At 31.6% G+C, this 15,058-nt stretch overlaps 2 protein-coding genes across 2 annotated transcripts; both read right to left on the bottom strand.

Moving 5' to 3' along the window:
- Positions 1-2,202: 2,202 nt before the first annotated feature.
- Positions 2,203-5,466, bottom strand: LOC130796765 (delta(12)-fatty-acid desaturase FAD2-like). The gene is made up of 2 exons (XM_057659146.1): positions 5,387-5,466; positions 2,203-3,574 (listed from the first exon to the last, which is right to left on the bottom strand). The coding sequence occupies exons 1-2, from the start codon at positions 5,406-5,408 to the stop codon at positions 2,409-2,411; spliced, it is 1,188 nt and encodes a 395-aa protein (XP_057515129.1). The 5' UTR covers positions 5,409-5,466; the 3' UTR covers positions 2,203-2,408.
- Positions 5,467-7,790: 2,324 nt separating this feature from the next.
- LOC130796860 (zinc finger CCCH domain-containing protein 31-like) lies at positions 7,791-12,329 on the bottom strand. Its single transcript, XM_057659275.1, has 3 exons — positions 11,977-12,329; positions 11,382-11,442; positions 7,791-8,688 (listed from the first exon to the last, which is right to left on the bottom strand). The coding sequence occupies exons 1-3, from the start codon at positions 12,056-12,058 to the stop codon at positions 7,950-7,952; spliced, it is 882 nt and encodes a 293-aa protein (XP_057515258.1). The 5' UTR covers positions 12,059-12,329; the 3' UTR covers positions 7,791-7,949.
- Between the last annotated feature and the right edge of the window lie 2,729 nt (positions 12,330-15,058).

The raw sequence follows: 15,058 nt of genomic DNA, 5'->3' as shown, positions 1-15,058 counted from the left end.
CATCTCATATATCAATGACAGATAGTGAAGCTACTTTGACCGAATGTACGCAACCTTGTCATTGTTATTCTCTTTTTAGTAATAACAAAGAGGTTGTTTTCAATTACCTTTGGTAGCAAATATCGTCTGCAACTTCATGTAAATAAATAGTGCACATGATTTAATGAGCCGTTGTCTTATAATCCATTATAATCCGAAACCAAAGAACTATAAATCTTTGGCTATAGTCATTAGATTGATCAAATTTATTGTTGTGTACTCGATATGCAACTGATACGCTATTAATGAAATCCGATTTCAAAAATATTAGACTGAAAATTATATCAGGTTGGAGCCAAATGCAATTAGTTATGGCCAAGAAATAGGTGAGACAAGTACTTAAAAACCCTGTTAAATTTTCTTATCACCAGAATGCATATTGAATTTGTATTAAGTTCTGCGGTTACCAGTTGACGTGCTACATTTCGAGCATGCTGTCTTTCAAAAGAAATTTGTTTTATGTTTTTGCGACTTTTGTTACTCTTAAGATATGCGTTAAATATATTTCTTAAGATGGTATTAGCTAGGAATTTGTGCAATCATACATTATTTGGTGTTTCGATATGTTTCGTGTATATCTATTTTTAGCTTCTTTCGTAGCCCTGAGCGCTATATGTATCATGTTCATTTGTATAATAATTCATTTGCATTAGGAGTTTCACTCAAATACTTGTTTCCATTTCATGTTTCTTGTTTTCATGTATCAGAAGGCCAACTGATTGCTCCCATCAAAAGGTTCCTCCATTAAAAATTAGAAGAAAGTAAATGAGCCTCTTTCAGATAATCTCACATAGTCAAAAGTATTTTTTTTCTTCTATGTCAAGAAGGCCATTTAATCAATACATTGCTTGATTTTTGTTGTTAAATATCCTTCTTAAAAGGTTTATTGCAGTTTTGTATTCCATTGTTTGTATGGATGATTAGGAATTTCACAGACGGAAACGATGTAAACAACATATGATCACAGGTTTATTGGAGTTTCACAGACGCAATTTCATTCTTTTCCAAACCTCTGGAAGATGTTCGTAAATTTCTAGATAAATTAGACTCGAACACATCTGTGTTATTATTTATTTGCTGATTCTTGCTTAAGTATCATCGATCTTTCTTGGTTAGGGATGGAAGATTTGATCTTTTGCAACCCAATGACAATTTTGGATTTTCTCTATGATAATTTATCACTGATACTTTGTGGCACAAGTTCTACCAAACAAGCATATTTGCGTATCTTTTTCGACTGATGAGTTTGGTGAGTAGAATGAGAGGAAGCTGGTTTGTTGCAGACTGCCATATTGGATATCACAGGTTCCTGCTGGAGGGAACCAGTTTCTCTAAAAACTAGATTCACATGAACTGGCAAGCTCATCCTGAAGGCGATAAAGGCGAGGAACAACCAATGAAGAGTAATTCAGTACTAGCAAGTGACAGTAGTTTGGGTAGATATATGAGTTATCGTGCCAAGAACTCACAGGCACAAAACCCTGGCCCGATGTTAAGCAAGCTTGCAATTCAAAACCAACTTTTGTGCCTGCTCTGGCTTTTGGATTACGAGTTATGGTAATTTCACAATGAGCAATTTTCAATTGTGATTATACCTATTGTGTGTGCGACCATTGGAACTAATATATATGTTCATGTAGCCGATTTCAATATTTTGGTATTAAGGCTCTGTCATTGTTGTATTATTTTTATCGTGCACGTATCTGGATTAAAATTTAAAGGGAAAAAGAAAGAAACGAAATGAGTATCATGGAGACAATTTGGCCATTTGGTAGATGAAGTAGGGATTTTCTGTTTCATTGTTTCTCAATCATGCATATAATGTATACAATTTGTAGTTTTATCTCATATACAAAATCCTAATCTCAGAGGTAAGTGTTTTGGCTCCCATGTTCTAGTGTTCATATGTCTGTATTGTGTGCCCATAATATTTGGAAGATTGTATTGTTCTCAGTGTATAGATATGATTTACAATGCTATTGTAGATACTGGAAAATTTCTTGCAAAATACTCCCTTCGTTTTCGAGTTTTCTTTGGTTAGCATTTGTACGGTGACGTGTTTTAGAAACTTGCCTCGCTTTTTGTTTCGATTTTACTTGCTCTAACCGAAGATTTTAATGCGTAGATGAACTTGATACTACCTTAGAAAAATTTTTGGAAAATGTCGAACTTAATTATTTTATAGATTATGTATAAAAGTTTCTCACAATAAAAGATATTAGTGCCATACAATCTAGTACAATGAAACACTTTATCTAGTTACACATAAATGCTACTCTAACTAATAAATATCACAATTTACACATACAAATAGAATAGTTTTTAGACCAACAACCTTTTCCATGGCCTCAATTTAGGACCTTAAACATTTAGAACCGATTTCGATACCAAAATACACCTTGTTGTGTTGAGTCTTTGTCTTGTTCTACATACAAACACTCCTTAGCTTCCCTCCATAATGCCTTGTAAAATGGTAACCCATCAAATTGGTAATATTCCCCAAGAATAGGCTTGATTGCTTTGGTTGCTTCTATTGCATGATAATGAGGCATTGTAGAGAACAAATGATGAGCAACATGAGTATCGGTTATATTGTGGAATACCTTGTTTAACACCCCGTAATCACGGTCCATTGTGGCTAACGCTCCCCTTAACCAATCCCACTCCGATGAGTTGTAATGGGGCAATGCCGGGTGAGTATGTTGGAGGTATGTTATGGTGACAAGAAAACCGTTCACGACTAAAAGTGGGATACCGTAAATACAAACCACCCAAGCTAGACCCTTAACCATAGTAACTTTGTATAGGAGAATTGCCATTCCAACTAAGCCTAAATCAGATATTAGAACTTGGGCCCTTTCTCGACTTGAGAAAATGGGCCCGTGTGGGTCATAATGGCAAGCAAATCTATCGTAAGGACGACCTGATGCATTGAAGAGTAAGTACATGGGCCAGCCTAATATGAGTGTGATTATGAGCAAGATCATTCGACCTAATGGATTGTTCAAGTACTTGGTGGACCATGAAACCTCAGATTTGGGCTTTGGTACAAAGACCTCATCCCTATCCAATGACCCGGTGTTCGAGTGGTGGCGACGATGACTATACTTCCATGAGAAGTATGGGACTAAAAGGAATGAGTGAAGGATAAGGCCCATAACATCATCAACCCATTGATAATCACTAAAAGCATGATGGCCACACTCATGGGCTATGACCCAAACACCAGTTAGAATGCAGCCTTGTAAGGCCCAATATGTGGGCCATGCTAGAAAACTAAGAGGATAAGTTAAAGTGGGAAAAAATTTAGAGGCACATGAATAGAAAAGCAAGGCTAGTGTAAGGTCATAAACTAAGTAACTAAAGGATTTAAGAAGGGAACGTTTGAAACAATGTGGTGGAATAGCTTGCTTGAGTTGGCCTAAGGTGAAGGGTGGTTTAGAGTTTGGGGCTCGGCGATAATTAGCCCTTTCAGGTCCTCGTGATTTTATGCTCGTACTATCCCTTTGTCCTCCTGCGCCCATTTGTGGAATACCTGAAAATGAATTATAGGAAAATGTTAACAAGCTAGTTTGTTTTCCTTAGTACTTCCCTCTGTTTTTTTTTATCTTCCACTTTGGGTTTTTCACACATATTAAGGAAGATAGAATCTTTGGGTTGTAGTGGATATTATTTTAATTAAATAGTAGTGTAAAGTAATGATTGTATTGGAAGTATGAGGTTGTAGTGGGTATTATTTTAATTAAATAGTAGTGTGAAGTAATGATTGTATTGGAAGTATGAGGTTATAGTGGGTATTATTTTAATTAAATAGTAGTGTGAAGTAATGATTGTATTGAAAGTATGAGAGAGAAAATAATTATAAATAAAAGAAAAGTCGTCATTAAAAAAAGGGGGGTTTTAAGGGGTAAAAGTGGGATAAAAACTTTCAAAAAATAAAAAGTATTCTAAAGTGAAAGAACTTTTGAAACTACCCGTTATAGTAATGTGAAAGATAAAAAAAACGGAGGGAATATCGTTTATATGAGTTTGTCTTGTACATTCGCTACAAATTGCTCATATTTTTACCTACGTGAAGATTAATTTATAGAAACAATGGAATCGATCAACAAACACTTGATAAATTTCTTGATAAATATTAGTTTAACTCATTTTAAAGTTTGGAATTATTTTTTGATAGATTTGTACAAACATATATATAATATATTGGTTTCAAAGATAGACGTGCCAATATTTAGGCCTAATAGTTGGACAAGGAAATTCGTTGTCAATCTACTAATTTAGAAACTTTTACAAATTTAGCAAACTATAAAGAAATGTTACGCAACATAAAATTATTGAGTTAGTCCTTGTCCAACAAGGCTTAAATTGATTGTGCGCATTTGTTATAATCTCTCCCACAAAGGGTTTGGTCGTATGGGTAAGATTTTTTTGCTACCTCTCCCATCGGACCATAACTTTGTGCGGACACTGGACTAATGACTATAAGTATAGCCAATGAAGGTAAAATGAACTTTTTTTCACATATTCATATATGCAGTCTCATTGTGAGATATATAGCGTACATAAATAAAATAGCTTAATAATATAAATTATAAAACAAAAATATGTAAATGAAATAATAAAAAGATAAATCAAAGACGGAAACGAAAATTAACAAAAATAAAATATATCAAATCACAAACCAAATGAAAATATGGCAAAACTTATGAGACGGAGCTGAGTACTTTGTACGAAAGGCACTCATTACTCAATTGCCTTTTAATTCTTTTTATTGTTTATATTTCAACGTATTTGGTCAAACTTTCTCCAACATATGTTCAACATATGATAATAAAATGTATGTCAAGTTGTCAACAATATCGTTGATAGATTTGTCACAAAATTATATATAATTTTCCAATAATAACTTTGTAGAAACTACAATAATAGAATAATAAAATAATGAATGAAATACATATATTATCTAACAGACTTAAGCATCCTTTATTCAAAGAGGATACCTAGTTATCTATCATATAATAGAATTCTATATGATAAATTCAAAAACATACTTTGCCGCTTTAACAAAAAAAAAATATTCGTATATAATGTATTATAAGTTTTAACTATCAGTTTAAGATTTTGATTTAGTTTGATTTCTACCGTGATGTAATTAATATGACGGGAGGTTACGGATTAAAAACACGTGTTTCATCCACACTTTTAACCCTAAAAGCTCTCGTGTGAGCGCGCGTATTAGAATATAAAACATATTTTAAATTTTCAATCATTAATTTATATTTTTTATTGATATATATTTCTAACTAATTAATAGAACAACAAACCAATAAAGATAAAGACGTACCTTGAAAGAATAGATGAAACATATGAAGAAAGAATAAAAGGAGAGATATTTTTTACAAGAGCCTGATCAAGAGAGTATTTTGCACTACGCAACTTTCTTAACGGTCTATATATCTATATATAGCATCAGTTATTCAGTCCCTTAAAACCTGATTATAACATCACTTCAAGTAAGATGGGCCCCACTTAATATTATTGTTGCTTTGACAAATTAACTACTCCTAAAATCAATGAAAAATACATGGCAAATTTTAAGTTAGATTGGTTTGTCTAATCCATATCATTTGATTAGAAATTCTAATTACGTCAAATTATATAATAAAAATATAATATAAAAATTAAAAATTGAATTCGTTCATCACATACGTAGAAACTGCCTTGTATTAATATTTAAATTCGCTTCGATTGCTATAATATATATATATAGGTTCTCAAGTTGTTGCACATGGCTAAAAAACATATATGCCTTAATGTTGTGGAAGTATATAATATTATTTATGAATTATATTTTATTTGTTACATTTATTTTTTAAAAGTTTTTAAGAAGAAATTAGAGTTTCAATATGAATATTTAATAAATTTTTTCATTTTAGAATATTTTCTAGACAAAATTACCTTATTTAACAACTCACTTACATTTTCAACTCAAAAAATTTGCTTCATTATTTCATACTCTTATTTGTCTTTTACAAACTCATTTATACTTTTTTATGATTTCAAGTATGCCATTGACCATATTTTTTTATAAAATATGCACTTCTAGTATATTATTCCTAATTTTGTAAAAAAAACATAAAGGAGCTAGTACATTTTATACCGATGATTTCTATTGTTGCAACTTATCACTTGTGATAAAGATATGATATATTATCTTTTATTTTTTTTCGTATTATTTTTATAGTATTTATGAGCGAAATATATTGTGTATAGTGATAATTAAATCTGAGTTAATATGATGTGTTAGATTCATAGGAGATAATTTCTCTCCTAACTTGTTTGTTAGATGAAAATGAAGTGGTAGCATGAGAAAGCTTGGAGAGACGAAGAATTGAAGAAACCAAACACTCGTCAATCGAACCACCTACTCATAGTCATGCATTGCATACCATGTGGGCAATAGGATTTGGGCTTTGGGCCTGTGGCTCCCGGAATTCTATGTAAACTACACATGACTTGCGCCGGACATTTTAAAACTTTTCTCTTAATACGTGGCCCCTCTAAGACTCCATCTATTTTAACGATTTTTTATACACTAGTTCTTAAATGAGACGGTCTTACAGTAAGACTATTTTTATTGGGCTGGCTCAATATATATTTTTTGTCTTAAAATAATCACTTATGAATTTAGATTTATGATTTGTTTATGTTTTTTTACTAACAGCTATTCTTGTGTGAAATCGTTTAACGGTGAAACGACCTCAAAACAAGAAGTCTGTAAGTTAAAAGTTTCTATTATTAAGCTATTTAACCCAAGTATGGGGTATGTCTTAAGATGAGACCGTCTCATACAAAAATTTATGTTTTACTAATAGATTGCTCGTATGGGCTCATCTCACGGTGAGATGGTCTCATACAAAACTTGTTGTTAAAAATAAATTATAACTATTGTCCATTAGCTAAGTATTAATATAAACTTCACTTTTAACTAAGTATATCTTTATTATTATTTATTACTAGGGATTTTTTTAATGAATGAGTTAGATAATATTTTTGACAATATTTTTATATTTTTTTTGTTTATTTTATTATAGATTATTTTGAGCGAAGGAACCAATTTATGTTTGTAGGTATTGTAGCAGGGATAAAGTCATCTACGATCATCGCAAGTATGATTCACCATCATCCACAATTCTATCAGTTTAATGGCTTTGAAGTCTTTGAATTCCTCACAAAATTTGTTTCTGAAATTTCTGTAAATTATGCTCTGTTTTATTCACATCCATTTAGGGATTACATTTTGTTATGTAAAGTTCATTGCTAGCATATTTTAAAGAAATCCTTGCTGAGAAATGAATGAAATTTAAAAAAAAAACAAATATAATTTTGTTGTTGGTAACACGCAGAACCTAGCCTCGACCTCTTGAAAAAATAGAGGCTTAATTTGAAAAATAGTTTCAAAAAGAAGTTTATTTTTTAAATATTTTTTTTTAATTAAAACTTAAAAGTAACCTAAATTACCCAATCTATATCACAGTAAAATTCACCAACTAAAACTTCAATGTTTCAATTTATAATTACTGAAAAATTCAAATTCAAAACTAAACTAATTTGAAATGAACTGCGGATCCAAGTTAACCTAAGACCCAACTTATCCAACCCAAGTTACCCAACAGATCTGACCCTTTGAGATGTGAGATTTCAAAAAGCTAGATAAATGCAAGCTTATCAAATTAAAGAAAGGTAAGGAAAGGAAACCCTAATGAACCTGCAATTTTTACTATCTTTGTGTGTATCTCAGTACAAAGAACATCTTTCTACATCCAACACCTACGCATGTTCATAACCAGATTAATGAACAAAAATCTCAAGAAAAGATGATTGAGAAACAAGGGAGGAACTGCTGCTTATATCGCAGATTTACGCCATTCATCAGCTCCATGAGCAAAGCGGCACCGATCTCCAAACGTGCACGATCCCATGGTGAAGTTTTCACATAACTTTGTCTTGTAGTTGTTACTGCCACCAGGTCCATGTCCAAGTCCGTGTCCATGCACCAGCTTGGCGTTCCTTATCAGCTCCTCAACCATCGAGGAGGCTTGTTTGATTTGGTCAAACGTACCCTCAAGTTCGACATTCCTTTTGGTGGAATCAGAATCATGGTCTCTTATGGCAAGCTTCACCCCAGTAACACGGGAAATTTGCTTCGAATTGCTCCCACTTATACCTATGACGGCACCGACATGGGCAGCATCGATGCTAATTTTGGCAGAGGCAGATACCCCAAAGTTAGAAGCAGTTGCAGACGGAAGTTCCATTCTACCTCCCATCCTACTCCCCATGTGCCCTATGTCATGCCGATCTTCATGTGAAGAAACAGGTGGCCTTCCAAGCTCCCATTCTCCATGAGCAAAGTGACACTTGTCTCCAAACTTGCAACCTTCAGCAGTGTTAAATGTTTTGCACAGCTTTGTCTTTCCGCCCTGTGAATCTGCAATATCAGAGTGTGATGGAGGGGCTGCAACATTCCTAGCTGGTGGAGGTACTTGCGCACTGCCAAGGTTCATCATCTGGGATACAGCTTTGTATCCACCTGGAATATAATGCTGGAAGTGACACCTCTCACCAAATTGACAGCCTATCGTGCTGCAAAACCATCAAATAGGATTCAGGTTTCCCATCTTCAAGTATGTAAATGTAGTCACAAAGATTTCAAATCATTAAAAATCTACTTTTACGAATTTAAAAGCCTTTGATTGTTTAGAAAATTAGGGATTGACAAGGGTACAAATGTAACCATATACGGATGTCAAGAATATAACACCAACAGAGCAAGACTGATCAGAATCAAAAGAAAAGCACAAAAAACTGATCCCCAAAATGAGATGACCCTAACAGCCAAAAACTACAGTATTATCCTGACAGTTACTATTAGTGAGAACAAAATAACCAGATTTGTAAAAAGCTGCTTGCATAACCAATACAAACCTCCTCACGTCACTCCCTCTCTGCATCCCACGACCCACAAAGAGATCACTTAGCAAAAGCTGACAAACATAAAGATGCTCAAACACTACCTCGACTCTCGAGACACAAACATCATATTAAACCTTTTTTCTGGTTAGCAATGTTCTATACTTCCAATTAATATACTCTTGGTTAATCTAACCCTTGCGCATAAACCTAACTAAATCTAATCCATTGTATAGTACCAAAAAGCCCTTTGAGCTGAGAATATCCAGAAGCCAAAAGGATTGGTAAGAATTTAAGTGAATATATAAATTCAATGTCCAATTTGAAAGAGCTCTAAGGTCCATTACCAAAATACTACAAACCAGAATAGAAGAGAATATGATAGAATTGTAACATATAAGGATCAACCTATACCTACCAAACCATGACACAACCCGAAATTGACCCAAAACCTGAAAATCAATGGGTGATAAGTAGGAAATTTTGACCCCAAAACCCACAGAAAAAGTCTGAAAAAACTGGATTAAATTTTCAAAATTTCAAAATTTTAACCTGTTTTAACCTGGACTCAATCGTTTTAACCTGTTTTCAAAATTTTATCAACATTTCCAATTCTACATCAATTCTAGTCACTTTTCGTATCGAGTCAATATTTCTTTGTTATATGTAGCCTTATAATTGGTAAATTCGTTCTTTTTATCAAGCAAAAGTTCTCTGTTATAACAAAAAAAATATTCTTAACGATTTTACTGGAAAAACTTTAATGATAAGAAAAAAACAACCCCCAATCTTTCATCTAAATCGAATTATAAACAAATATATTCTTACGACAAATGCGATATAAAATACAGTGCACTCTACTAAAAAACCTACATTCCAGAGCAAATCATTAGTCGAAAGAGGACAACACCCACAACCACAAGAAATTACATCAAAATATCAAATACTATTTTCATTTTCTCACAATTGAGCTATATAGTAAAATACCATGCCCTCATTTGTTTTAATCCTCAAAACAAAATAACACAAACAACGACACAACATTCCACAAATAAGAAAAACTAAATTTATCAAAAGTTTTACTTATAAACAAATAACTCGCAGACGCAACTGAGACATCCTCACCTATTAGTACCATCACATGCACGACACAACGAGTGAATTCAAAAATATCCAATTGCCCAAATTACAATGACGTGCAAAGCAACTTTCAGAGAGATATAGTATGCGTCATGAAATTAGAGCAGGATCATATTAAACACTTAATTGACGCATTGGTTCTCAGCACGCAGCCCTCCCACCAATTATTTTGTGAAACGAGTTTGAAGAGATGGCAAAGGAAGCGTAATTGTAAGAAGAACATTACAGGAAGAACGCCTCTACAATTGTGAAGTTCCAAGTAAAATCATTGCAAACTAAGAACGAAAGGAAAAAAATAGACTAATAATATTTTAACTAATGATAATGATCACAATCTGTGTTGTGAGACTATCCTTCTCACATAAGATACAAAAATCAAACTCATGAAACACTTCGATACAACACTACTCATGAAAAGAACATCACAATATACTAAAGCCTCATTGTCACAGTTAATGCACTGCTCATCACATTGTCAACCCCTGTCTCCTGTCACCTCTTACACATTCCCCACTTCCCACACTGAACAAACAAGGAGCTAATATGAAATATGCTTTCAAACTATTGGTTGATTAGTTAGCCAAAAAAATTGGTAAAGTTGAGCATTTCATGAAGTTTCTTCGTAGTAATGTTAGCCTTGTTGGAACTTATGTCGTCTCAATAATTGTTGAGTACTCCAATGAATTAAGCATGTCAATCAATAGTAGTATCTTTAGGTGTGATTTCATTGTAGACGGTGAACCTGTATCAACTTAAAATGCCAAATTCATTAGTTTGAAGACTGAGTCCCTCCTTAAACATTCACATTTTCTGATATTTCACTAGCCTTATTTCCTCACATAAAATATATTTGAGAATTTTGTACCGTGCTTTCATACTTTTACCACCACAAATTTTGTTAATATATTTTGCGAGTAATTTGAGCACCAAAGTTCAACCTTGGAAAGTGTGGAACATACAAAGAAAATTTTACGCATAATTCCATATATCTGCATGTAGTTTACCAAATGTATCAAAGTATCAACCACTAATTATCATCATTTGTCTTTAAGTATGACCTGTAGCACAACTTTGGATGTTGAATTCATTAGTCAATATAAATTGCTCTTTATCAACATAAATTGTGTAACATAATAAATATTATTACTCTATAAGGTATTGTTCAATGTAAAATTGCATTAATCTGTATAGCAACAATTGTTTTCGATAAGCTTTGAGATTTGAACCTGAAAAATTTTGTGCAAGGCTTCGATTTGCTTCCTACACCAGTCGGGAAGGACTCCAATTCTGTTAAAAAGCATTAATTATTTCTTCTCAATGAGTTTGTTATATTAAATGTCAGTTTTCATTATTGATAATTAGTGTTAAAATCTTTTAAAATTTTTCAATATGTTCCGTACTTAAATTTACATTTAAATTTTTCAAATTCGCCACAAAATTCTACAAATTCAACGACTGAAATGAACAGCTTAATCACATCAATCAACATTATCGATTCTGCATTCTTCAACTTCTAGCATTGCATAAATCTGACTATAAATTGCAAAGAACTAAAAAAAGCATAAAACGTGATAGAATTTAGAAATATAGCTACTTCTTCGTACTCGCCTAAAATACTTCGCATTCATCAATTAAAAGAATAAACGATTCAAACACTAGAAGCACATCAACAATCAACAAATCAAGTTCCAACAACGAGTAAATCTAACCGAAAATTTAACGAACGACTCTGTATATAAATACTAAAACAGCTCAAAGAAACTAGTAAAGCAAAAAAAGAAGCTAAATAATAAATGAAGAAGAAAATATAGAAAAACGAACCAGGACGAGATTTCTTGATGCCACCATTGCCATTAGCAATAAAGTCAGGTCTATTTCTTTTGCGATGACTTCCGAACTCCATTTAAAAAGTAAAGAAGAGTAAATTTATAGCGTTAACTATGAGATTATCCTAACTAGCGAGAAAATTGAGTGAATCGAGCGAAATACAGTGGCGAACGAGAGAAAGTTGAGCGAAAACGAAAACCCTAGAGATTTTTTAAACCTGCTATGTCTCTGGAGTCTGGAGAGAAAGAAAGGCGGACGTAAGAAAAGGTTTAAATGTGGTTTAATTGTGACCCGATGTTCGAAGGGAGATTCGTGCACCGGGTGAGCACTGAGCTGGGATTGACGTGTCACTACTCAAGTAATAATCACTCTTGTTCTTGTATGAGTATCCGTTGCTAATTAGGAGGTGAAGGTCACACAAACATTAATGATTAATTTATTAACGGTTCGTCTCGTATCGTTCACGGTGAGATAATCTAAAAATAAGAAAAATAAGAAGATCATAAGCTAAAAGTTTCTATTGTTGAGCTATTTAATCCAAGTACAAGACATGTTTCACAGTAAGATCGTCTCATACAAGAATTTGTGATTTATTAATTAATAAAAAAAATTTGTATTATAGATTTAAAAAAAAAAAAAAAAAGTATATATAGATAATGATTAAAGAAAGTAATGGGAAATATTATTATTAAAAAATTATAATTTGTTTTAATAGGTTATATTTGATTATTCTGTTACTTACGAGGTAATAAAAAATTTGTTTTAATAGGTTAAATTTGATTATTTTGTTACTCATGAGGTGGACTTTATGTATTGTAGATATGAAGTTTAAAGTCAATTTTTTCTCACTGAGCTATAATTTAACATTATTAGTTTCATTACACGTTCAACTTTGATTTAAAATAGACTCAAATGAATAAACAAGTGATCTAAAACTTGTAATTACAACGAAAGTAGTCACTTTATTTTCATTTTACTCCCTTTTTTTTCCTTCAAATATATCTCACTTTTCTTTTATCTCGGCAAATTTGTTGAACATTTAGTGTATGATAATACTAAATATATAATCACCAAATACTGCAATAAGTAGTGAGACAATATGTATTAAATACAAAGTGTAAAAGGGGTTCAAAGGATAGGACAAAAGGAAATTGAAAAACCAAGTCGGTAGAAAAAGCCAACTCGGCTTTAGTTCTGGAAAATTGATTTTGTCAGCAGGAAAAGCCGAATCGGCTTTCTGGGAATGGAGCAAAAGTCGACTTGGCTTTTTGTTATGATATAACCATTGAGTCTTTACGTTTCCTTTGAGTTAACTGCATTGGATTCCCTTACTTATTCCATATTATTTCTGGAGTTACAAATGAGTAATTGAGAGGATTAATGCTCATGAATACCTTGGTTAATGGTATTGATTGGAGACCATTAAGATTGGTCATCAATGAGTGATTGAATGTGTCATGACCCTTAGCTGTACTTGAAGTAGTATAAATAGGGGTTTGGGGAAGGATGTTTAACACACCTAATTTCTGAATTCTCATTTTTGCTCTTTTTCTTTCACTTGTGTTCTTTCAAAAGAGTAATTAACTTTTGTTATAACTTCCAAAGCTTATAATACATCAAACACTTATTCTTAAGTGACATACCGTAAGTACTAAGGGTGTGTTGTGTTGTTTGTATTTCGTTGTTCCATTTCAAAACCCAATTACCTTTGTGGAGGAAATATCACAAAAAGAAAGTGATTACACGCCTACAACAAGTATCAAATTTTACGGGTAACAGTTGTCGATACAAAGATAATCTTCAAGTTAATTCTTAGTGTATTTTGTAAGTTTATTTAGCCATTAACATAGGGAAATTACAAATTCTCAATTATAATTTGTATTTTGCATTATTAGTTTATAATAAAATTTGCCTTACTTTTATTTTTTGGTTTTAGCTCACTCTTTCTTTTTTCACCAACTCATTTAATTCACCTTATTACATTTATATATTTTTCTCACTTTCTTGTAAACAACCACTTTACCCACCCTTTTTAGTTTGTTCACCAATTACTTATCGAGCACATTTGGTGAAAATAAGTAGTTGCTTTATAGTTTAAATTAGCATAGAAATTACATTGTACGGAATTATTCAATATGGAATTAAATATATTGTAAAATTAAAATTAAAATATATATCTAATTGCATATTAAATGAAAGATAATAGTAGGTGAATGGACAAAAATATAATTGAGTATGATGTGCAATGAGAACTTGAGTCTTATTTATAGTCAAATATTAGGTTAATTTAAGTTGCAATTACGGAAAAGAAAATTTTGAAATTAAATTATAAGATTGATCATTGACTGCAATAATATTATTTGCAAACTCTCTATCAAAATAAAATAGGAGTAGGAATTTTTTTTTCAGTCATATATACTGTAAAGTAAATTCATAATTTTCTAATTGTTTTAAAAAACATACACATAATATGAAAAACACAATTAATGTGATCTTTCAAATCACATTTTTAGTCGCCAAGGAATAGGTTTAAAATCGAATGTAATGGAATATTTTCATATTATTACCATTAGTATGTTTAAGCATAAATAATGTAAATTAAACTTATTGTTTCAAATAAAATTTTATAATATTAGTATATTACACACAATATAAGAATTTCAATTAAATGATATATTTAAATACCAATTTATTTAATTTTCAAGATCCATAAATGTTTTCAGTCATTAATTAAGGTAAAACTTATGTTTTGGTATTTTGGGATTTTACTAGCATTACTTTAAAGTATAGTTGATGTAATGAATAAACAATCGTTTTGGATGTAATTGTTCGATTGAGGTATTATTATAGGAAATATTATAAATATGTCAAAATTTTATTTTCGTTTATTTCTAAATTATGTTTTGGCAAATTCATAAAATTTAATTATTTGTCATTTACCAACAAAATTATTATTGTTATTATTATTATTATTATTATTATTATTATTATTGTTATTATTATTATTATTATATGACATCATATGAGAAATTGCTAAAAAAAAATTAATTTTTAAATAAAATTACTTTGATATAAT

This window comes from Amaranthus tricolor, chromosome 12 (assembly GCF_026212465.1).
Source record: "Amaranthus tricolor cultivar Red isolate AtriRed21 chromosome 12, ASM2621246v1, whole genome shotgun sequence".
NCBI lineage: Eukaryota > Viridiplantae > Streptophyta > Magnoliopsida > Caryophyllales > Amaranthaceae > Amaranthus > Amaranthus tricolor.
The sequence above is the reverse complement of the archived record's forward strand: the minus strand, read 5'-3'. Positions and strand labels throughout refer to the sequence as shown.

Bases quoted from the DNA above. Each gene is read 5' to 3' on its own strand.
- LOC130796860 (XM_057659275.1), bottom strand. From the start codon at position 12,058: ATGGAGTTCGGAAGTCATCGCAAAAGAAATAGACCTGACTTTATTGCT. The intron at 11,443-11,976 runs GTTCGTTTTTCT...GCTTTTTAACAG, and splicing joins CATCAAGAAATCTCGTCCTG to AATTGGAGTCCTTCCCGACT. The intron at 8,689-11,381 runs GTTCAAATCTCA...ATGGTTTTGCAG, and splicing joins CCTTGCACAAAATTTTTCAG to CACGATAGGCTGTCAATTTG.
- LOC130796765 (XM_057659146.1), bottom strand. From the start codon at position 5,408: ATGTTTCATCTATTCTTTCAAG. The intron at 3,575-5,386 runs GTACGTCTTTAT...ATTCATTTTCAG, and splicing joins GTTTCATCTATTCTTTCAAG to GTATTCCACAAATGGGCGCA.